This window comes from Passer montanus, unplaced genomic scaffold (assembly GCF_014805655.1).
Source record: "Passer montanus isolate IOZ18808 unplaced genomic scaffold, ASM1480565v1 scaffold18, whole genome shotgun sequence".
In the NCBI taxonomy this organism is placed as follows: Eukaryota; Metazoa; Chordata; class Aves; order Passeriformes; family Passeridae; genus Passer; species Passer montanus.
The window spans coordinates 17955146-17978829 of record NW_024365381.1 but is presented as its reverse complement, the minus strand read 5'-3'; the positions used below and the strand labels follow the sequence as shown (position 1 = coordinate 17978829).

The following is a 23684-nucleotide window of genomic DNA, read 5'->3' as shown; positions in this document are numbered from 1 at the left end:
GTGGCACAGCCTGGCACACTCTGCTTGAGTGCACAGCCCGGCCTTTTAGCAGAAGCTTTGCTTCACTGCTGGGTTAGTCCAAGAGATTCACGTGTGAACGGCAGCCAAGGCATGGCTACATTACACAGCCTGTTCTGCTGCTGTGGGGATGGTGATTTCCAGCCTGCAGGGCCGGGAGCCAGCTGGGGAAGCACCAGCATAACTCAGGGTAGTCACTTTTGCTGGAAGAGCCCTCCAATGGCCTCTGAGCACAGCCCTGAGTCCATCAGCCCCATGCATGTGGGTTGCTGGCCGAGGCCACAGCGTGCCCTATTAGAGTAGCAGCAGGATGCCTGAAGTAAACCCTGCTTGTGATGAAAGGAAGGCAATTAAAATTCCACTTCAGTTGCCTTCCTGTCCCACTTCCTAACCTTCCAGCAGCAGGTGATTAGCAGGGCCTGCCTTCTGGCCCAGCTGTGGCAGCAGAGGCTGCAGCAGGCGAGCACTGCCATGCAGCACAGCTGCCGAAGCACAGCACAGACCGCAACTCAGCTGTCACCTGTGTCTCCAGCTGACTTAGAACAAGCTCATTTTTTTCAGTTTTTAAATAATTTTGCTCTTCTTTTACCAAATTTTTGGCTGTGAACTCACTTGCTAGCCCTGCTGTTTAAGGTTTCCCACGTTGCTGCCCAGGATTTCCCAAACAGAAGCCCAAGCATACGGTGAGATCAGTGTGCTCCGTCATGTTACGTGCTGCCCTGCACCATACCGGGTGCATACAGGAGTTCATCTGTGCACAAAAATCCTGGCAAAACACCTGCATCCATTTTCCCAGCCAGCCAGTGCTTTAGGAGACAACCCTGCATGGCACAGGGAAGCTCTACCATATCTGCAGCTGCCTTTTTGTACAACTTCCTTTGTTCTCACAGGTACACACTACAGAATTTAGTCCCATGCTGCATTCTTGATGTCTGTCTGTACACACTTTTATCATAATTTTTTCATACTTCAGCACTTTGGAGTAGTGAGAACAGGCAGAATGGGCTTTATAGTTTAAAAGGAGACTCCAATGACTACATTCAGGGGGTTTTAAAAAAAGCCACTAAAGTTTTTTTGTCTCCTCTTGAAGGGAACAGTTACCACATACAATTCAGATTTTTAAAAAATTTTTTTAAAAACAAAAAAAAATCCCCAAACCAGTAAATTTCACCCAGTAACATTACTGTCTTCTAGCTTACTAGAGGAGCTCTGCAGGAAACACTAGGAAAAAACAAAGCATACAAGAGAAGCTCACGCCTCCAAAAGAAAACCAAGCACTTCTCTCACCCTTGAGGTTAAGCAGGTTGACACTTCTGATGAGATTTTCACCCCTCCTATAAACAAGTTCATTGCTTTTGAAGACAGCTCCAGGAACTAAGCTATTAACAGGTGAGAACAAGCTTTTTTTTTTCCTCTCTCACCTTTTAAAGCAATAGCTGAAGTATGATGAGCAAAAAGTACTACATCCTGTAGACCCTAAGTGGAGGTGGGATTTACTTCTGAAAAGGTTTCTTTGGCCTGAAGCTCTTGGAGGTAGCTGGAGGTAGCCCTAGGCCCCACAACCTTCTAGAACCATCCAGTAGTTGGCAGTTTCCATAGCACTGGTTTGCATGATTGTCATTCTTGTAGAGCAGACTAGTGGAAGTGCAAGAAATGACCGTGTTGAAGTGGATATGCAAAGGAGAGGAGCAGCTTGAACTGGATCACAAATCCCTTCAAAAATGGGAAGGGTTTGAAACATTTACTACCGGCAGATCAAAAGCAGAGGGAAAATGAGCAGCTGCTCAGACTAAAAACTGCATCAAGCTCATGCTCTGTACTCCCCCAGAAGTGAGGAGTAAATCACATTGGCATCAGCAATCCTCATTGATCGGTGTTTTTCTAGACAGATCCCTCCCTCAGCCTATCACCCAACCCTTTGAACTCAAGCCAATCCGAGGACACGAATTCCACAGGGTTTTTTTAAGTTAGGTTTATTTAGCAATAGAAGTATGTACATGTAAGAGAATCCCCTGCAGCACAAGACATGCACAAAGCAGTGAGGGACTGAAAGTGGTGCTGCTCCATGGCCTTCTTCATCACCTGTCATCCCACTTTACTCAGCGGCAGGGCCAAGATTAGAAAGGAACAGGCGAGAATTTTATCAGTCCATGTGGCAGAGTCTTCAGGCAGAGCCTCCCAGCAACCGGTATTAAAACAAGCGGGCACCATAACCAAATGTCTGTTTAATGCCCTCGAAGTAGTAGCGCTGCCAGCCTTGCTTTGTTCTTTCTTCCTCACTGGCAGGAACGCCCTTACCTTCCAAGCACACCTCCGTCTCGCCACCTTTGTCATTGAAGTTCAAGGTGATGGTTGCAAAGTGCCCTAGAGGAACCAAAGCAGACCTGTCAGCAGTGTGTAGTACAGTACACACAGCCCCTCCTTTCACAAGGCACCGCTTAAGACTCTTCCAGGTCCTTCCCAGAGTATCTACTTATGGCAGCTGTAGGCCTTCCCTAGAAACACTGCGAGAAGAGGGCTCCCTCTCCCTGCAGTTTGAAGCAGTTGCAGCTACAGCTGCAAAAACAGCGACTTCATCCTTCCTACCTGGTCACTGCTCTACACAGTGGCTGAAGATGCACACACGATAATGTGGGATAGGAAACTGGAAAAACACTGGAGCAGCTCCCAGAACATCCTGTGCTCCCTGATCAGGAGCCACAATTAAGTGTGGCAAATGGGGATGGTATCCTTCAAAGACAGCAAGTCCATTTCTGGACTACTTACCAGCTGGCCAAGATTTAAATCTCCACTTCATAACAAGTTGCTTCTCAGGAACCTTGAAAAGGAAGACAAAGATTCAGTAGTAACTTTTTGTAAATCCTACAGTCTAACAGAAAACATCTAGAATTGTGTTGATATGAATGAAGCCTTAGAGATCCCTTGTGAAAAACACACACAGAGGGAAACAGATTTTAAGTGTCATTTTCTTTTCAATCCCCTTCTAGAAAGGTATGTAGCCCCAAACACTGAGACAGAGTCCCTGACTGTCCAGAAGACTTTAGTGGCAATGGAGACAAAGAGAAGGAGGGTCAGTTACTGTCTATAATGCTCCTCCAACCCCTGACAAGTAAAATCACAAAAAGACAGGGGAGATCTATGACTGGAAGTGACATTTTCTCCCAGACTGAAGTGCCATGCATTAATCCATGCTACTAAGAATGCTTCAATAGCCACAGAAATTATAGGTAACTATTGGGCACCAGGTGGAACCCCACGGTCAGCTAACAAAAGCATTGTAACAGAACTGATAAAAAGTTACAGCCTGATAACAGCACTGCCTCTGAGCAAGATACACCTGAACTGGTTAGTACTTACTAGGTCAACAAACTCTCCTGTGACACTGCCATCCAGCAACTGAAACTTGCCCCCTTTATCGGCCTCCAAGGTGGCTTGTGCGTGGGTGAAAGCTTGGACCATCTGAAAAGAATTCAGGAGCAGATCTGTATTACTTGATGTTATTTTCCTGCAAACTCATTGCCTAATGCCTCCCACCTAGATACAAAAGCTCTGGAAGAGGAGGTAGGTCAATAGTGTAAGGTCTTCAGAAAAAGACAAAACCCCTGGCCAGAAAAGCAAGTTTTTAGCTACTACAGCAACATTCCACCTGCCCAAAAAGAACCTCTGGCTTTCATAGTGCTATGCATTGTTTTGTTTCACACAGTGATTTACTTTGTTGATTTCTTAATGAAACCTAGTTCTAAGAAAAAAATATTCTTTGCTTTTTCATTTTTCTTATCAAAACAGGAAGAACAAAAGACTATGTTTAAATAATGACACAATGCTGCTCTCTCCTCCTAATTTAACGGCATGCGGAAAAGTGGAAGCTATTCCCAAAGCATGCTTTTGATACCACCTAACCTGAAAAGGAAAAAACAAACCAGAAGCACACAACTGTAAATCCCAAGTGATCTGGCCACATGCATAAGGGATACACCTACAGACAGATGCTGACAGCAGTCTGGAACTTGCTTCTGGTTGGCACTAATCCCCTCTTGTCAGCTGTGTGAAAAGATGCACACACAAGCTTTCAGCAGCTACTCTCAGAACTGCTTTCTGATTCCATTCTCATGGGTTGTGAGCGCCCAACAGAACGTCTTAAAAACCTTATAAGAAAGAGCCCCTGTAGGCAAAGAACAACTGTCAGAAGAAGCCAGGCATTACCTCCTGAGTAACAAATACCCGGTAGAGCTCCTCAGGAGATGTTAAGAAGGTGTCCTTCAAACTGATCTTACAGGTAGGGATCTTGACTCCTATGGATTTGGACTGTGGTGTGGCAGTACTGCTCCTGGCAGCCGTCTAACAAAACAACAAGGAAAACAAACACACACACACTTTTTTTCACCAAAAAACCCCAAACCAAAAAACCAATAAATGGTTCACATATGCAAGGGGAAAAACCAAGGCTGTTAGTAAAGATGCAGTAAGATACAACCATACTTAAATGTAAAAAGCAGATTGATCACTTTGCTTGGAAGAAACATCATGTGCTGCCAATGGAAACAGTCACACCTATTCCACAGATTGCCAGTTCCTGAATATATATCCTACACACAACACAGGCTGCTCCTGTAAGCCCCAGAATCTAATACAGTGTACTTTCTTCACTGATCCCAAAGCATGCTTGCAGTTTTGTTTACCTTGCGGTCTTCTGCTTTAGGAGCCACCTGAGGTGCTGTTTCCATATGTTCACCGTTCACTGTGGGCAAAATCATGCCCTGGGTAAATTCTGGAAAGACAGGAATGTGCCCATGAAACTGATAAAAAAATCAAGTAAACCTTCAGACTGTACTTTGAAATACACAATCAAAAAGGGCTTCCTAGTTTCCCCCTTGCTCTTGGCCAGCATCCATGACTTGAAACAGTGTTTAAAAAAGTAAACAGACCTTTTTACAAGCAATTAATTCTTTCCCTCACTACACTCCACCAAAGGCCCTGTCAGAACCTGCCCACACTAACCATTAGGAACTTCCCTCCTCTTCACAGCATCTTCCACACGCTGCTCTCACAGTAAGGCTGGTCAGCCTTAGACTTACGTAGCTTTCTTCCTCTCTCACTCTCTACTATAAATTGCAGTCACATCACACCTCAAAAACTTTTGCCTTGCTGGCCTAGACACACCGAACCAAGCTTTTCCATTTTTTGTATCACTGCAGTAAACAACAGTAACTTCTTTGATTTATCTTTATCTACACCAGATGCCAGGACCACACAGGGAGAGCCAGGCAAGCCTCACCAGCACCTACAGCTGCACTAGGTCCAGCAGCACTAACACTTTTCTAACTCCATCAGAATTACACTTGCTTTTTCTCCAGTTCAGTCTGCTTTTGCCAATTATACAACATTTTGCTCCTTTTGCTTCCTCTTCATCTGTTCAGAGTAGCAAAATTCCATTAGAAAGCAGAATTTTATCATATGTGCATAAACCTGTATCCTGCAATATCTGGTTCCCACTTATTCTCATTTATTGCAGCCCACAAGATCATACAGATTTTTCTGATTAGCATTCTTATCTTTCACTGGGTGACTGCATCTCCCAGCCTGAACACTACAGTGCCTGAAAAAAAACCAAGAGTACAGAAATTTAATCCTGGAAAAACAGCAATCAGTGGTAGTTTGTACCCAGCATATCTAGGACATGCAATGCAATGTAACTAAATGGATATAAAAAGCAACTGTAGCATTCCCAGCCTGTATTTGAGAGGAAAGCCAAACTCAACCAAAGCACATTGATTTAACTCCAACTGCTGGACTTAGATTTAACTTTAAAAAAAAAGGATCCAGATGCTGAAACAGCTCATTAAAAGACACCAACAAAACCTGCAGAGCAATTTCCAGACAGCAGTTATTCTAAAATCCAAGTAACACTAGATGTCTTTACCAGTGTGGCAAGAGGGAAAAAAACCCCAAAAACAAATGACAAACTGGAGAAGATATCACTTTCCAAGGGAGTAAGCCAGCTGAAGGCCAGATTGTGCCACAGGCAGTGACAATGTCACCAACATGCATTACTGCCTTTCATTTCCTCCACAGCTTCAGGATATGGAAGGCATTCTCAGTTTTGAAACATAAATTCAAAAATACTGCTTATTACTGCATTACCACCAAAACCAATCTTTCTGGGCTGTGCTATGCTGTCTAGAGTCAGAAATACAACTTCACAAAGTTACTGTTATTGCTGTGACACCTTTCTCTTGAGATGGAGAGAACAACTCTTCTCTTCAGAATTAGTCCACATGGGTTCCCATCACACTTCTCCCTCTCAGTTACATACCCGTTTTCAGAGTGCTGATGTAAGTTTTCATTGCATCTCTAATTTTCTTTCCACCCTCTTGCTTCATCAGGGTCTTCAAGTTAGTGTCAGGCTCATCTTTAGCAAGGCTGACAAGGATCTGAACAATAAATACAAGCACTGATTAACAAGGACAAATGTGCAGGGTAATAAAAGAATTATCAATTCAACATCACAGAGAGCCCTGCAGTTTCATTCATCTTTCACTTCACCTCTCCCAGCCTGCAGCACTGTACGTGTGTGCCCAAATGCCTCCCTGTGCTACAGAGCCCTCTGCATCCAGCAGCCAGGAATTCATTTGGTAAAGATGCAACGTGACAGGGAAGTGGCTCTTTCTCAGGGAGTGCAGTGACAGAATGAAAGATAACAGTTTTAAGTTGAAAGAGGGTAGATTTAGATTAAAAATTAGAAGGAAATTCTTTAAGGATGGTGAGGCACTGGAACAGGTTGCCCATAGAATCTGTGGATGCTCCATCCTGGAGGTGTTCAAGGCCAGGCTGGATGGAGCTCTGAGTAACCTGGTCTCGTGCCAGGTGTCCCTGCTCATGGCTGGGAGGCTGGTAACAGATGACCTTTAAAGATCTCGTTCAACCCAAACCATTTTTTGATTCTGTTAACTTCAGCAGTCTCTAGCAGCAAAAATTCTACACAAATGTTCTAAGAAAGGTAACAAGAAGGGAAATATTAGTGCTGTGAGCACTCCTGTTAGAATACTCCATAGGTCCAGCTTTGCTTACCTCAACTTCATCGATGTCGTTTTCATCTGAGAGATTAGGAATCTCCACATAACCTTTGTACTTCACTCCTGTCTTTGAGGTGCCTGCAATTAAAATTATATTGTTCAGCTCAACCGTTCTTACTCTGCTTGTTGTCAAAGCAAACCTGCATTGTATCAAAATACAACACTTCCCTTTATTATTATTTCCCAAATGAAATGTCTATCCTTACCCTTGATGTTTTACATGCATCTGACCCTGGAACAGGAGGGGTGCATATCACTCACCAGTCCACGCCAGCTTGATGGCCCACTCGTAGAAGAAGATCAGTTTCCCTTTGCGGTTGTTAATGGAGGCCTCTCCGTCCAGTTTGCTCACTTCTGTCACCTCACATGTCCCTTCCTCTCCCTCCACCCTGACAGGCAGCAGGAGAGCTTTCAGCCGCTCCGTGGACCAGTTGGAGGCATCCCTCTCTGTCCTGCAGGAAAGCCGAGCAGGTGACAACGTGGGACAGGCCAGGCTGACAGCGCACCCGGGGACTGTCCAGCGCTCCCCACTCTTGTCCCCCTGCCCCACTTCACCACAAACACACGCACATTTCCTCCCCAGGCCACCTGCAGCCATTCCCCCGGCACAGCTCGGCTCGGGCACGCCGCCACGGGCCCCGCGGAGGATCGGCCCGGGCAGCGCCGCCTCAGCAGCGCCCGCGAGGAGCGGCCCCGTGCCCGCCGCCCCGGCCCGCCGCCCCCCGCCTCCCGCCGGCTCCGGCCCCGCTCACCAGTGCCAGTTGTTGACGTTGGTGGCGTCGGCCCGCTGCTCCACGATCCAGCGCGGGTCTCCCTCCCCCCACTTGGCCATCGGGACCGGGATTGCCGCCTCCGCTCCGAGCGCCCGTGGAAGCTGCTAGAACCGCCGCGCCGCCTCCCGCCTTCCGCCCGCCGCGGGCCCTTCCGGCACGCCCCCGCCGCGCGACCCCGGCTTATTGGTTCCGCCCGGCTAGTTGGTTCCGCCGCGCTGCAGGCAGCTTGGGGCCGGGGCCGGTGCTCCCGTCCCGTCCCGTCCCGTCCCCGCCGGCCCACAGCTCCCGGAGTCAGCCCACAGTTCCCAGAGCCCCGATCGCGATTGCCGGCCCAGACACCGCTCCGGCACACCCGCAGGCCGCTGGGACTGGTAGTCCGAAGTCAAGTCAATGCAGCCCGCAGGGCACGCCGGGACTCGTAGTGCGGTGAACGAGGAGCGGCCGCGCCGCGCCCAGCGGGAGAACTACATGTCCCGGCATGCTCCGCAAGCGGCTGCCCCACCCCGCGCCCTGCTGTGAGGCGCCGCTGGCGCGGGAGGGGCGGCGAGGTGAGAGAGGGGCCGGGATCGGGGCCGGTGATACCCCCGAGGCAGCCGCTCCCTCCCTCCGCCCCTCCGCTGAGGCCGCCGCGCGTAGCCGTTGCAGATGAGCAGGGTGATACCCCTGAGGCAGCCGCTCCCTCCGCCCCTCCGCTGAGGCCGCCGCGCGTAGCCGTTGCAGATGAGCAGGGTGCGGGCGGACGAGGAGGAGTACTGGCACAGCTCCAAGTTCCGGGCCTTCACCTTCGACGATGAGGATGACGAGCTCTCGCAGGTAGGGCGGCCCGGCCCTGGAGCTGCCGGTAGGACACCCTCACCGGCTGGGCCCTGCACATCGCGGAGGGTGGTGTCCTGTGGCTGGAGTGTCACCTCCTGCCCGCTGCGGAGGGTGCCGAGGGTCCCGTCTCTCTCCGCGGCAGCCAGTCCGAAATGCCATTAGGTTCCCCGCCACGCACCAGACTGCATGTCCCGCTGATCGAGCTCTTAGTGTCCGCCCAGGTGTCCTTGAGGTTCCCAGGGGTGAGGAAGGGCTCCTGTGTCTGCTGCACAGCTACGCGACTAAAATACCATCCCGAGAAGAAGCAATGGAAGCTGAAGAAGCTGTATTCAAAGTTCTTTGGGAGATGTTTGATGATGGTAGGAATGAAGTGCATTCCGCAATTCTGGTGGTCCTTATGCAAGGTCACTCTTTTGTGTGCAGCTGAAGGAATCCAAGCGGGCAGTGAACAGCCTTCGGGACATTGTCGATGATGATGATGACGACCTCGAGAGGGTCAGCTGGAGTGGAGAACCTGTGGGAAGTAAGTGGAGAAGTACTGCTAATTATCCTTGAGACAGAGGGGGGTTAAAATTGCTGCTTAAGTCAAGTCACTTAAGTCAGGAGTATTATTTGCTATCTAATCGTGCATATCTAGTCTGATTCGAATCTCCCAGGTCACACTGTGAGCTGCTTGATTTACCTGAGCAGATCCACTGAAAAGAGGGTGAGCAGAAGCCCAAATTGTGTTAAAAAAGAGGAGTGCAGACAAGTGGAGGGGATTCACTGTGTTTTTTTCTAATATGTAGCCAAGCTCAGAGCAGGTCTTTTGGTGGTTATGGACTGATACTCATCTTGCTCAGGTGGCCTGTGAGGTTCTAGGTGATCGTTTCCTTCACATCACTGTCTGAAATGGCACTGTTTAAGGTTTCTGTGTTTTTACCCTGCAACACTTTGAGCAGACATCTACGGTTTAATGTGTGTTTACAGAAGGACTCTTACACTTGAAATTTGAAAGGGAACTGTGAACATTAAGCAGATGTGTTTCTAGTGATGATGGGAGCAAGCTCAAGGCCCACACACAATTCTGTGTACTGTGCTTTTGAGTTCATGACCCACGGAATTGTGGCACTTGCTAGCCAGTGTCAAACCATGAAAATTTACATATGGGTCACCCAAAGGATCTTCAAAGATCTTCTTGTCCTTTGCTGTAGCTCTTCCCTGCTTTCTTTTCCCACCCAGGGTCTCTCTACATACTGTGGTGTTTTGTGTATCATCCTGATTCTAAAACAGGTGTGTTGTGCAGCTGTGTGAAAACAAGGGGAAGCTGTATTGAAGAGGCAGGAGGGAGACATGCTTTGCTGCCAGCAGCATAGGTCCACTGAGAGCTGTTTTGTCTGTGTGGGAAGGGAAACGATCTTAGTCTTCAGTCTTGAGGAAAGCATGCTCTTAGGCTTCTGCAATTTGAGGTGGGCCAGGGACTCTGTCTTGCTTTGTAGTTTTAGAACAAGGACTGTGCATTGCCTCATGCAATAACATATAAAAGGTGGGGGTTTCTGTGTATTCCTTTCACACAAGCTGCAGGCAGCTGTACAGTGTTGCTGAAACCAGCCCTTTCTGGAGGACAATGTGCCACTGCTTAACCAGCAGCAGTATGAGGCTGGAATTCTGCATGGAGAGATGCACTGTGTCTGCTTAGTGCTGAGGGTCAGACTTACCAAGGTGTGCTGGTGCAGAACTGGCCAGCACACATCTGGCAATGTTTCTGCCATGCCAGAAGATCATTCTTTACAGACTTCCTCAGATAAAAATGGCCTGTCTGCACACAGGTATCTCCTGGTCAATCAAAGAGACAGCCTCTGGCAGTACCAGCTCCCTGGATGGCCGAGACTCCAGCCTGCAGAAAGGCTCTTCCTCCTATGCTGCTCTTCCCAAACAAGGTTCTTCCTACTCCCTAAGCAGCCTGTTCAAAGGTGAGGTTCATTATATGCCATGCTGACAAATGTGTTTTCCCTTAAGGCTGTCAAGGGGCACTGTGTTACCTTATGTAAATTGTTTCATCTGAAGTGTGTTGCAAAACAGGGAGCTCCAATCTCGCCTCAGGGTGGAAGTGTTTTGCCCTCTGGTCAGAAATTGAAGACTGTCCTATGCTGTAGATCACATGCTTTTGTGGAGTGGGAAGGGGCTTTGGAGATTACAATCTTCTTAAAATCCAGGTTCCAAAGAACAGCAAGGTGTGGCAATCCATCTGGTTGGTGGGAAAGAGCAGGCTGCAAAGGGGCTGGCTTGACCCATGTAGCCCTCATTTGATTTTGAGTTCTTTAGAGAAGACAGATTGATTATCCTTTATTTGGAGCTCAGCTGGCTGCTGTTGGTGTTGGTTCAGCAAACACATGATAGCAGTAGTGGCAGTGTAGCTGGTTATGGGGGGAGCTGTGCAGCAGGCTGTGGGCAAACATACACAGCTTGTAAGAATTTAGATCTGTTCTCACACAGCAAGACAACAACACAGCTTTTATTTTGTCTCTCTTTCTCTGGGGTGTTTTTTACTGTCAGCTATGACAATAAGGTGATGAAGAAAGGCATCCAAATTGCAGCCCTGGTGGGTGGAGCTGTCTGTGTTGCCATGGCCTGTGTTGCAGTGCCATGTGCTTGAGCCTGTGCTCTGCGGGTAGATGAGTGAATTCAGGTCCAACCTCTCCTGGCCTCAGCACCAAGAGAGCAGATAGGGATGGAGTGTGATATGGTTTGTGATGCCTCAGACAACTTCAATGCCTTAGAATGTAAGCAGGTGAGCCCCAGCAGTGCTGGTGGAGAGTGAATCACTGTACAGGGTGCCTTGTTCTACAGGGGCATAGCTGCACTAAACTGGCTTGCAGTTAGGCTTATGTTCCCTGTGCAGGAGATGTTGCTGGTGAAGGGACAGTGTCTCATCAGTGTTTTTATTTCAGGACGAAACAAACTCTCAAGTTTCCAGTCCCTTTCTGATGGTAAGTTTTGGGTCCCTGCCTTATTCTGGGAGGGGTGCAGATTTACATGAAACAAAGCACTTCTAAAAAAAAAGGGAAGTGTCATCTGCCTTATGATGCAAGAATGGAAACTGAATCATCTGCTGTCTAAAAGTTCAATCGTGGGTTGTTCTTTCCTCAAGGAAATTAAAGAATTGGCATGATGATTTGGGGTAATTACTTATGTACAAGTGACATGCTGTTTTGTTTTAGAGTAATGCTGTATTGCCATTTGGTGCTTAAGTTTGGGTCTTCTGCCATGAAAACCAAGAAAGGGATGGGTTTGGAAGTGGATGTGAATCAGGATTTTTATGTACTCTTCACTGTGCCTTTCCCTCTCAGCCCTCACTGACACAGGAGTTAAAAACTATGCCCCAGAGCTGCGCAGACCGAAAGCTGAGTACAAGGTGAGCAGCCTGTGCTTGTTGTGTACTGAGATTAGTGAACTTCCTACTCTGCTGTTCATGGAAAGTGATTATTTGCTGTTTCAGGCAGAAGAGGGCAATGCAGGGAATAGGACAGGGAACTGCAAAATGCAGCCTTGCAGTAATTTAAGCGTTCTCTGCTTTTGCTCAGAAGAATGGAGCTTTGCAGGGGGTCTTGGTTTTGGTTACTCATTTTAATGAATAGCCTAGTAGTCTTTGTGGAAAGGATTTCAAAATAGTGCTTTGTCTGTAAGCTGCTGTCATGTCAGGTCAGATAAACTGGCATCACATGTGGTTTTTACATATTTTTAATTATGAAAGTTTTGAAATTTCTTGTTCATGAATCACTGAGACAATACAGAGGGAGTTAAGGAGAGGCAGTGTTTCAATTGGCAGGAATGTTTGTTTATCAGATACACAATGATAAGTGTTAGAGAATGTAAAGGATTTTGGGACTAGATGGATTCCTCTTACTAGGTGTGAGATTGTGGTCCCATGTCTCTAGGTCCAGGCAGTAACAGGACTGAGCTTATATTTCCTGCAGAGACAGACATGCCCAATACTAACACAGCTGTCTGCAGGGATTAACACAGACAGAAACCAATGCCTTTATGAATTCAGAAGAAACATACAGAAAACACTCAAGCTTGATCCTGAGCTTCCTTTCTGTCTGAGCAATCCCACTAGTGGAACATACACACACTGTATGGGTCCCTCCAGTAGCTGGTCTTAGACATTTGTTTTTTTGTGTAGCTGAATCCCAGACCCCAGTCTCTTCCAGTAGCTGGCACTTGCATCCTTCTGCTGCTAGGGTTCATGGTCCACCTGTCCTTGGCCATCTGATCCTCCCCAGGTTGGTGTATTTTGTTACGTAGCCATTAATGACATAACCTAACAGACAGCACTTCCTCAAAGCACAGCAGGAGAAACAAGAGTGCCCTGTTGTGTTCTGTTCTGGGCCTGTAGAAGCAGTGAAACAGGAAGAAGGATTATACAGTGTCTTAAATACAAATGGGGGTGGTGTAAGTGGGGTGGGACAAAAAAGGAAAAGTTAGTGGCAGCTTTTGATGAGTGTCCTGACAGTGACAGGCTGAGAAGATGCCAGAGGTGCTGGAGGAAATTCTGGTGCTCAGGTTATTTGACACTCAGCTGTACATTGCTTTGAGAGACTCATGTGCAAAGGTCTCCCAATAGGGCTGGGTCAGATCTTTCATCCTTAGATTTGGGCTTTCAATAAATCTTCAATGGATTTAAAATTCAGTGTCCTCAGAGCTGGTTCTTATTGCTTCCTTTCTCTGGACCTTTTGAGGCAGAAAGCTGAATTACTACTACTGGCTTGAGTGCCTCGCAGAGACCTAGATGACTTTATGGTGTCTGGGTTAGGAGTGGCTCAGGCCACCATCACTGTTTATCCAGTGCTTCAGACCATAGTGTCTGCCTGCTGCAGGGGGAAAATCCTGATCATTGCAGCAGTGGTAACATATTTCCTTAAGGTGGTCCTCCTCCAGGCTTCAGTGCCCTTGTCACATTGTCCTTGTCTTGTGCAACTCCCCAGGTGCTTGCCTGAGGCTGTTGTCCCTGTGCTCTCCACGCTGCTGTGGAAGGCTCACCAGCAGAAGTCTGTCTGAATTGTAACAAGAAACTGACTCCTTGCCCTTCAGTTTTGGGTTAGTCTGTTTTGCATGTATTTTGTTTGTCCTGAAAGCAGCACAGTTTGCAAGGAGAACAACCTGATGCAATGCACTTCTTATAAAGGCTATGATGACAGACCTTACTGAGGCAATAGAAAGGCTGTGTTAACATATGGGCCTTTAGCTTCCCTCCACACCAGCATATGCAGAGTCTGAGGGCTCAATATTTGCACCTGAAAAATGTACATACACATCCTGCTAACACCTTTGCTGGAGCAGCTGAGTGATAAGTGTGAGTAGCTACATGTAGGCCATCACTGATGCAGCAGAAGTGAAAAGCAGCTTGGAGATTGCTGAAATGATCTGAGGCTTAAGAGTGCTTTATTTCTCTTGTGGCAGGATTACAGCAGTGACTGGAGCCCCAAAGATACAGTCAGGCGAATGCAGAGGGGCAAGGTAAGGACTGTGCACTCCCACCTGCTTCTAAGAGATGGAGGGTGGGTGGTCCCAAAATGCTTTACACTTTCCTGTGCTCCTGGCTATTCTGGGAGCAAGGAGGGGATCTGTGTTGCTTGCAGCACCTAGCAGGGATGGTGGTCTGCCTGTCTGTTACTTTGCCAGGTGGCAGTGCTGGGATCACACTAGCTCAGGAGCAGCAGGAGAACTTCAGGGTTTTGTTGCTTTGTTTACTTGAGTTGTCCCCTCAGCGAGGCTCTGACAGTAGGTATCTGTACTGCTGTGTCCCTTTCTACCCTTTCTGCTCCCTGGGGCTGGGTTTATTTTAAAAATCTGAGGGGGTGGGGCTTTATCTCCATTCTCACTTGGTGGCAAATGGAGGGAGGAAGACAGAAATGGTTTCACTGGAGCTGTAATCTTCATCTCAGCTGCTTCACTGTGCAGTGAACACATAGGGAGATTGTGGTTTCACTCTGCATATGTCTCCTCAAAGGCTGAGGTGAACTAAAGGCTGAGAGGGGCCACAGATGTGACGTAAGAAGAAGGCAGAAAGAGTTATGACTCTACTTCTCTGGTCTCCTTTGTGGAAAGGGGCCTGCAGAGTCCCCTCCTCCTGTCAGGGCTAGTGGTTTGTGGTGTACAGGAAAGTTTTGTCTTGTTACAAGGGTGTTTGTGCTGAGTGTACATTGTCTGCTGTCCTAGACTGGGCAGTAATGAGGGTTGACTGCAACCCCTGTGGACAGATTTCCAGGGATTATGTGGCATGCGGTTTCAGCTAAATGAGAATTTCTCCACTCATTGGGAGGGCAGTTATTCATGTTGCTGAAGGGCTTATGGGAAAGGAATAAATAATAGTTTGGATTCAGCCTGAGGACTGTCTCATACCCACATGCCTACTTCTTCCTGTTCTGTCTCTAGGTCTGCTCTCTAGAGAGGTTTCGCTCCCTGCAGGACAAGCTGGTGCTCTTGGATGAAGCTGTGGCAGGGCATGATGGGAATGTCATTACAGCTGTGAGTCCTGCTGGGGCTGTACAGGGCTGGGACTTCTGGGTGGCCCCACAGAGGGTGCTTGTGAGAATGCAGTCAGCTGGCCTTGCAAGGCTGGGGGGTGTTCTTTAGTTCAAACCAAAGTTACTGGAAAGTGTCAAAGCTAAAGACTGGGAAATTTTGTATTCCTGCTGTTTTCCTGCCACTCTGCAGAATAGATATTAATAACAAGGACTCTGATCATTAAGCCTTACAGATTTTTTGCAACTACTTCTTGAAGGTCAAGGTTTAATCTGCTCATTTCAGCACAGAAGATCTGGGACCTGGCATTTGGGATCTGGGGCATCACCAGTTTTTCTGGCTTTTAAAGTATCAGACAGGAAATGGGATTGTGTCAGAGTTTACTTCATCTGGGTCGTTTAATTCCTTGGATTTTGCATGGAAAGGTTTTCCTTTGTAAATTTTGGTCTCACTTATCAAAATTCCAGAGTAGGAGCTTAGGCAAGAATCCAGGCAGCTGTGGTCCATGCTCACTGCTTGTGCTGGGTGTTGTGGATACCAGAATTAAGTTCAGTGCTGTAAGAGCTGTGTCTTCAGAGACCCTTTGCAAAAACTTCTCTAGGCCTTGACCAGTGTGCTGTTTGTTTGTTTATCTTAATTCTGAGCTGTCTGGCTGTGCTCACAGGTCCTGATATTCCTGAAGCGGACGCTGAGGAGAGGTGAGCATGACTGGGGCTGGGATTTCTATAGTGTGTTTCAGTGAAGGGTGGAGGGGGTAATTTCTTCACTGAGTGCAAGTTACAAAGAGAGTATCTGGGGTGTTGCTTTTTTACTAAGCATGAAATATTTTTGTAGCAAGTGTAATGTGGGAGGGAGGCGGGGAGGGGGGGGGGGATGGTGATGCCTACAAAGGCTCCAGAGAGGAGCTTTAAGCAGTGGTAGGTGGTGGTGATGGAATGAATGAAAATGAATCTGTAGAGGAAGCACATGGCTGTGAATTCAGCTGTCAGTGATTGGGCTCTTCTGTGCTCCAGCCTCCAACACTGTGATTTGAGATGGGATAAGGTTGTTGAATCCTGCCAATGGATTTCAACTCCATGCACTGTGCTAAGTCCCCTCTGCTTGGTAGTGCTATCTTACTTTAGCCATCTGTGCATAAACTCTCTCCCTGTAGAGATCTTGTTTCGGGAGCTGGAGGTGCGGCAGGTGGCCTTGTGCCATCTGATCCATTTCCTCAGAGAGACGGGTGAGCAGAAGTTCCTTCTGGATCTGCTCAGGTGAGGCTATTGATCCATCCTGTGGCAGGGCTGAACACACTGCTAGGAACCTGCCTCCAAGTTAATGCATGCTAATTCCCTTTTGCAGGTTCTTAGACAGGACTGAGGAAGTTGCTGTGAGTATTCCCAGGAGCATAAGCTCCCTTACTGCAGGGAGGGAGGCTGGCTACAGGGTGTGTGGGAATCAGGCAAAAGCTTTTTGTCCCCATTTCACCCTCTGGAATACTGTATCTCCCAAATCCATGAGAACACTCTGCTTCTTTCCCCTCTCCCTCCAGCTGTCTCAGTACCGGGAGCATTTGAACATCCAGGATGTAGAAAAAAGGAGGGAATTTCTGAAAGGTTGCATTGGGTAAGAAAAAATGCAAAAGTAGGGGAGGGATGTGGATTCTTCACAGAAGGTGGTAGTGAAGAAGATTAAACCTCTGTGCCAGTGCCATGGCTTATGTGGATTGAGAGCTGATGTTGGTTTTCCCTTAGTGGGGAGTGGGAGTAGAGCTGTGGATACAGTGTAGACCAGAGAGGAATCGTTTGTGGTGATCACTAGTCCAGTAGCTTTTGCTGCTTATTCAGGAGGAAAGATGCTTCAAGGGCCTTTCTGATCATTGGCCCTTCAGATTGTGATGGATGAAGGTCTGGGTACCTGAGCACCTGAGGAAGTTGGTAGCATCCACTGTAGGTTATTCTGTGAGAGGTACCACATAATGTTTCTTTCTCTGGAGCCTGTCTAGGAGAGAGCCATTTGGAGAGGGCAGTGGGTCAGGAACTTGAGTACCCACTAGCCATTCAAGGTGGGAAGAATGGGAGCTTGTTTGGTAGAAAAAAAAATTCTTCTAAGAGTAGTTAGAAGTAAGTGAAGGATTCTGTACTTCAGAGCTGGTCACAGTGTCTCTGCTTCATGTCTGACCAGGCTGCCATTTTCAGCTGAGGATACCTCCCATGTCCAAGACCATTATACCCTGTTGGAGCGACAGATCATCATTGAGGTATGAAATCTTCTCTGCTGGTCAGGAGATGGCTGGGACTACCTGTGAGATCTCTTGCTGTCCCTAACTTACACCACTTTGGATCTAACCAGCCTGCCCTGGCTAATGTATTTGTAATTGCTGTTCAGGCTGCTGTGCCAGGCACATGTGAAATAGCAGATCTGAGACTGGATAGCATGCTGGGGCTGTGCTTGTGCATTGCTGTCACAACACCCTCTCTAGGTCTCTATCCCACAGCTAAACGGGCAGTTATCTTGGCTCATGTTCCCTGTCTGTCTTCCTGATCCCACAGGCTAACGATCGGCACTTGGAGATGGCTGGGCAGTCAGAGCTGTTTCGGAAATATCCTCGCAAGGCTTCAATTCTCAACATGCCACTAGTGACCACCCTCTTCTATTCCTGCTTCTACCACTACACAGAGGCTGAGGTGAGGATGATGTGGCAGAAGATAAGGTTCCATCTCATCCTTGTAGCCCTCAAGGTGTGGGGTGGTCAAGCTGTGACATGTTAAAGAGAAAAAGGGAAAGAGAGGTCATATTTCATCCCTCTGAGAGATTTTGTCACTTGGCACCAGTTTGGAGTTTTGTGCTCCAAGATATTCAACCTGGCACAGTTTGTCAGGGAGTTGCCTTCTAGAAATAACTGTAAATCCCATGAGGCTGAGGTGTGTGGTACTGATGTTGGAAGTGCTGGAGGTGCTCCAGTTGAGGATGTAGGGAAACCAGACCAGACAGCTGATGGGGTGGGATAGTTGCTCTCTTCTGCCAGCTGCTTCCTCCTGTGGTACTGACGTGAGCAAAAAGCAGTAAAATCTTGAGGAGATTGACTCTGTGCAAGGCAGATGCCTTATAACAGGTGCATGAACCCCTGCTGTGGCCTGCCCTTCTGAGTTTGCACTGACTTGTCTGCTTTCTCTAGGGAATGTTCAGCAGCCCCACCAACCTGAAGAAGACATTTAAGGTGCGTGAGTCTCCCCTGTTGTGGCAGCACTAGCTGAAACATGCTCAGATAAGCTGTATGTAATTAAGGAGCTCAGTGGGAGGAATTTTAGGGGCTCAGCACTGAGCTAGGGAGGAGGCCATGGCATCCTTTATGAACAGGGCCCTTCTGGAGTCTCAGAAAGGCAATTGGGAGCCATGTGGAGACTATCAATGGATGTACCCTGCCTGCAGCAGCACTTGCAAATCCCCACTTCCAAGTCTGTGCAGTGATGTGTATGGCATCAGGCAGCACCTTGCCTCTTTGCCTGGGTGTTGGTGTAGGTCCTGATGGAGCTGGGGCAGATACCATTCATGTCCAGCCCACACAGACCTTCTGAGCTGTGCTCCTGTTCTGACTGCAGCTTTCTGCCTTGCAGATTCCTGATAAGCAGTATGTGCTGACTGCCCTGGCAGCCCGTGCCAAGCTGCGGGCCTGGGGTGACGTGGATGCCCTCCTCACCACCAAGGTGAGCTGCAGAAAGCCTTGCTGGGGACACAGTCCTAAGTACTGGCATCTGCTACTGATAGCTGGCTTGTTCTGGAGTTTGTGCACAGACTGGTTTTATTTCAGCAGGGCCCAGCACCTCTGCTGCAGAGTGTTGCAATACTTTCCTCCTCTCCCTGCCTGAGACCTGTGCTGGGCCTGGCTTGGCTGCAGCAATAAGGTCAGAGAGGGGGCTGCCCCTGAGCTGTTACCAAAGGGATTGCAGCCAGCCTGTGCCCAGCCACTGCATGAAGCGCGCTGCCGTGGGGTGCATGTGGTGGCTGTGGAGTATGTTACTGGCACTGGGAGAAAAAAACCCACATTTTCTTGTGGCTGGAAGGATTATCCTTTGGGGTTAACATAGATTTGGTTCTCATTTCAGAACTGGCTGGGTTACACCAAGAAGAAGGCACCTATTGGCTTCCACCGGGTGGTGGAGATCTTGCAGAGGAACAATGCTCCTGTGCAGGTGAGCCAGGAACCCCTGCTTATGTCCTGCTCTTGGTTGGGATTTGGTGTATGAATGACTCCTCAGGTAAGCTGCTTCCTAGCTGGAAGCGGGAGAAGTTTGCTGATCTTCTGGCTTTGCCAGGTGGGTGCAGCACACAGTGAGTGACCCATGCCTCAACAGAAGGTGTGGGTGGTATTGAGGGCCGGGTCCTAGCTCTGACTGCAAGAGGGACAGCTGGCCAAAGTTGACTGGGAACTCTCTTCCCATGTGCATTGCCACTTTTCTTTGCTACATTAAATTTTCTCTTTTTAATCTGGCTGGCAATTGTTAACTTGATCCATAGCAATGAGGTAGCCTAACAGTCTGTTGCTAGGAGGAAAAGTGCCAGCAAAACCCCACGTGTGGGCATGAGGAGAACAGACTTCAGACTGCTCAGGAAATTGGCAAGGTCCCCTGGAAAAAGGTTTTTGCAGGCAGTGGGGTCCATCAGTCAGTAAACCTGACCTTCTAAGGGTACAGTAGCAGGCAATTCCCAGATGTTGGAAGTCAGGCAGGTAAGGCAGAAGGCCAGCTTGACTGAACAGGAATCTTTTCTTGGAAATAAGATAAAAAAGGAAGGGGTAGAAGCAAGGTCAAATGACATGAGAAGAATACAGAGATGCTGCTTGCCACTGGGGAGAAAATTTTGTGCAGCCAAAGCTTTACTGAAGTTGAAGCTAGCCAGAATTGTGGGGGACAAAAAACAGTTTTTACAAATATTTTAATGGCAATGGGCAGTGTAGAAATAACATTGGCCCATTATGGGGGGATGGTCACCTCATAAATGGATGATGGATCAAGTGGGTCTCAGTGCTCTGAGCTGGACTACAATGACTGCAAAAACAATCACCTCCCAGTTGACCCTGAATCTATGCAGGATCTGCTGCTTCAGTTGGAAATCTATGGGGCATGATGGCATTCATCAAAGAATCCTCAAAGAGCAAGCTGATGTCATCACAAAACCTCTCAATGATTTTTTGAGTGGTCTTGGGAATCTGGAGAGATCCCAGATGACTGGAGGCTGGTTAATGTCCCAATTTTCAAGAAGGCAAGAAGGAAGACCTTGGAGACTGTAGGCCTGCTAGTCTCATTTCAGTGCATGGTAAAGTTATGGAGAAGATTATTCTGGGAAGTATTGAGAAACCTGGAACACAACACAGTCATTGGTCACAGCCAGCATGGCTTCATGAGAGGAAAGTTCTGCTTGTCAAATCTGATTTCCTTTTATGACAAGGTAACCCACTTGGTTGATCAAGAAAAGCCACTCCATGTAATGTTTTTGGATTTCAGTAAAGCTTTTGATGTCCCTTGGAGTATCATTCTGGACAAAATGTCCAGCACACAGCTGAATTACCAAGTGATGAGATGGGTGAGCATCTGGTTCATGAGTTGGGCATAAGGATCACAGTAAATAGGATGACTTCAGACTGGTGACTGGTTACTAGTGGGGTTTCACAGGGCTCCATCCTTGGCCCTGTGCTCTTCAACATCTTTATAAATTACTTGGATGCACAACTGGAGGAGATACTAAGCAAGTTCGTAGATGATACAAAACTGTGAGGTGTTGTTGACTCCCTAGAAGGCAAGGAGGCTCTGCAGAGAGACCTCAACAAATTAGAGCTGGGCAGTCACCAAAATTAAATGGAGTTCAGCCAGGGAAAAGTGATGTATTCTGCATCTGGGATGGGGCAACCTTGGATGTATGGACAGACTGGGGAATGAGAGACTGGAGAGCAGCACCATGGATCCTGGTCACTGGCAAGTTGAACCTGAGCCAGCAGTGCCCTGGCAGCCAGGAGGGCCAGCCCTGTCCTGGGGTGCATCAGGCACAGCATGGCCAGCCAGGCAAGGGAGGGGATTGTCCTGCTCTGCACTGGGGCAGCCTCACCTCCAGTGCTGGGGGCAGTTTTGGGTGCCACAATATAAGAAGGTTATAAAACTGTTAGAGTCTCTAAACGAGGGCCATGAAGATGGTGAAGGGTCTTGAGAGGAAACTGTATGAGGAGCAGCTGAAGTTACTTGGTCTGGAGAAGAGGAGACTGAGGGGAAACCTCATTGCAGTCTACAACTTCTTTGTGAGGGGAAGAGCAGGAATGACCAGTGACAGGACTCAAGGGAGTGGCCTGAAATTGTGTCAGGGAAGGCTTAAGTTGGATATTGGAAAGAGGTTCTTCACCCAGAGGGGGATTGGGCACTGGAAACGGCTCCCCAGAGAAGTGGTCACAGCATGAAGCCTGACAGAATTCAACAAATATTTGGACAATGCTCTCAGGCACATATTCTGACCCTTGGAAATAGTGCTGAGCTGGGACAAGAGTCAGACTCTATGGTCCTTGTGGGTCCCTTCTAACTCGGCTTTTTCTGTGATTCTGAGCTTTGTAAGCAACGCATCTGGGATCCTGAACAGTCTTGTTGAGGTCACTTGTTCCCTAAAGAAGGGGTCAGCTCTGTGTGACCAACAGCCTTGAAAGGTTTTGGGACTGCGGTGAGGGAATGAGGGAGGACATACCTGGGGAAGGAAGCTGATTCTTCTGTCTCTCACAGGTGCTGCAGGAATATGTGCGCCTGGTGGAAGATGTGGACACCCGGCTGAACCTCGCTACCAAATACAAGTGCCATGATGTTGTCATAGAGGTAGATTGCTGCTGTGTGGAGATGGGACACGGGCCTGCTTTTTCTCTCTAGCTTTTCTGTTCCCTGCTGTGTGCCACTTCTCTCATGTGCCTGGTGGTGTTTGTTTATCCCTGTGGCCTGGGAAGAAGATAAGGTTCCCAGTAGAAGTCCATGAGCCTGGAGAGTGGCTCTTAGCATTTGTGCTGTGAAATTTTTCTGGGTTGGGAACTGCATGGGGGATTGTAGAGTCTGCCCATCTGCAGGCACCACCTAGCCACAGAAGTGTCCCTTTCTCTCAGCCGGGTGTTGGTTTTGCCCTTTATCTAGACCTACCGGGATCTAAAGGATCGTATCCAGCTGACAGCATATAAATGCAAAGTGGAGAGGGGCTCTGCAGAAGAAGAGAAGATACAAAGCATTCTCAGCAACATGGTAAGAAATGCTTATTCTTTCTTCCAGACTCTCTCACCAGAAACAGGTAGAAATTAGGTGTAGGGGCATGGCTGTCCTGTGTACTTTCTATCCCTGCTGGGAAGCTAATCTTTGCATTCAGGGTAGGAATGAATGGTTATACTGATAGAAATGCCACGCTCTGGCCATAGCTGTCCTTGTCAGGAACTGGGAGTCACTAAATTGGTCCCTAGGGCTCTATGTTCAGTGTTGCTGTTAGTCATGTCCTCTTCTCTCTTTTAGCAAATCCGGTGGAAGAACTGAACACCTGTGAAACAGCCTGTTTGGCCATCGCCTTGTCACTGAAAGAGGAACTGCAAAACCCAGTCCAGTGCCAACAGAGCAGCTCTGTTACTACTCATTGCATGATCAACGTTGGTGACAGTGGGTGCCTGTGGCTTGTGGGACTGTGGCACTCAGGCTGGTTGAAGACAGCTACTAAGCTGTAGCTGGCAAAACCATGGTACCGATCCATCAGGGTTGATTCTTTTTGGAATCCGATTGTATTTGACCTGGCTGTAAGCCAGGCATCACTTGTGTGTGTGGAGGGAAGTTGCTGGGCACAGCAAGATGCATGTTTGCTCTGGGTGGTGCCTGGGCTTGTTCTTGCAAGAGGATCGTTTCAGTCACATTTGTGAGTCTCTCCAAGAGACGGCTGACCAGTCCCTGTAACAGTCAAGCTGGCTAGGGCATCACTAATCATGGCTGTGGCTGGAGTAAAACCTTACCTGGACCACCTTCTCCCTGTGTGAAAGTGCTGGGAGGCAAAGGACCAGTTGCTTTTTTTTTTTTTTAAATTCTGGCTCACTCTAGGAAAAGAGGTGTGTGAACTCCTGCAGAGAGCCAGGACAGCAACCTCTGCCAGTATCCTTCTGCTAGCACTGCAGCATTTGGAAGATGTCTTGATCAGGAAAATACCTGGTGTAGAGGTGGTCAGAGTCCTGATGGGTTGGATGGAGAGCAAGCAGGGACCTCTCTCAGGGGACACAAACCTGCTGGCCCCAGCAGCTCTTTTCTCAGAAAGTGTTATGCCAGGAAGGATTGAAATGCACTTTCTCAGAAACACAACTCCTCAGGCAGCTGCTGGCTTCATCCTTTCAGACCTCACTTCAATTCTGTAAATAAAGCTGTCTCTTTCTCCTTGGCCTGTTTCTTTCCTTTCCCCACTAAGTACATTGTCACTCTTGTGTGTTAATCCTGAGCAATTTATCACCTCCCACAAAAGGAGTTGCAGGATG

At 48.1% G+C, this 23684-nt stretch overlaps 2 protein-coding genes across 4 annotated transcripts; one reads left to right on the top strand and one right to left on the bottom strand.

The window, feature by feature from the left end:
• Positions 1-1974: 1974 nt before the first annotated feature.
• Positions 1975-8106, bottom strand: AHSA1 (activator of HSP90 ATPase activity 1). The gene is made up of 9 exons (XM_039704904.1): positions 7844-8106; positions 7353-7543; positions 7087-7169; positions 6332-6449; positions 4698-4786; positions 4222-4356; positions 3376-3477; positions 2785-2836; positions 1975-2382 (listed from the first exon to the last, which is right to left on the bottom strand). Exons 1-9 carry the CDS (start codon positions 7921-7923, stop codon positions 2210-2212), a joined length of 1023 nt encoding a protein of 340 aa, XP_039560838.1. The 5' UTR covers positions 7924-8106; the 3' UTR covers positions 1975-2209.
• Positions 8107-8258: 152 nt separating this feature from the next.
• On the top strand, positions 8259-23590 carry VIPAS39 (VPS33B interacting protein, apical-basolateral polarity regulator, spe-39 homolog). Of its 3 annotated transcripts, none has more exons than XM_039704902.1 (20): positions 8259-8412; positions 8585-8677; positions 9104-9203; positions 10489-10632; positions 11611-11649; positions 12010-12074; positions 14123-14179; positions 15098-15190; positions 15852-15885; positions 16341-16443; positions 16532-16559; positions 16722-16795; positions 17354-17429; positions 17722-17856; positions 18348-18389; positions 18787-18876; positions 19276-19362; positions 21928-22017; positions 22324-22428; positions 22690-23590. In XM_039704902.1, exons 2-20 carry the CDS (start codon positions 8585-8587, stop codon positions 22708-22710), a joined length of 1476 nt encoding a protein of 491 aa, XP_039560836.1. In that variant the 5' UTR covers positions 8259-8412; the 3' UTR covers positions 22711-23590. The 3 variants fall into 3 exon arrangements, with proteins under 3 accessions (XP_039560836.1, XP_039560834.1, XP_039560835.1); XM_039704900.1 differs by having other exon boundaries at positions 8259-8453; positions 8533-8677; XM_039704901.1 differs by having other exon boundaries at positions 8259-8486; positions 8562-8677.
• The last annotated feature ends 94 nt before the right edge of the window (positions 23591-23684 follow it).

Excerpts from the sequence above, each read along its gene's own strand:
- VIPAS39 (XM_039704902.1), top strand. The coding sequence starts at position 8,585 with ATGAGCAGGGTGCGGGCGGACGAGGAGGAGTACTGGCACAGCTCCAAG. Across the intron at positions 10,633-11,610 it reads CCTAAGCAGCCTGTTCAAAG|GACGAAACAAACTCTCAAGT; the intron begins GTGAGGTTCATT and ends TTTTTATTTCAG. Across the intron at positions 15,191-15,851 it reads ATGGGAATGTCATTACAGCT|GTCCTGATATTCCTGAAGCG; the intron begins GTGAGTCCTGCT and ends CTGTGCTCACAG.
- AHSA1 (XM_039704904.1), bottom strand. The coding sequence starts at position 7,923 with ATGGCCAAGTGGGGGGAGGGAGACCCGCGCTGGATCGTGGAGCAGCGG. Across the intron at positions 6,450-7,086 it reads ACGACATCGATGAAGTTGAG|ATCCTTGTCAGCCTTGCTAA; the intron begins GTAAGCAAAGCT and ends TTTATTGTTCAG. Across the intron at positions 3,478-4,221 it reads GGGTATTTGTTACTCAGGAG|ATGGTCCAAGCTTTCACCCA; the intron begins GTAATGCCTGGC and ends AATTCTTTTCAG.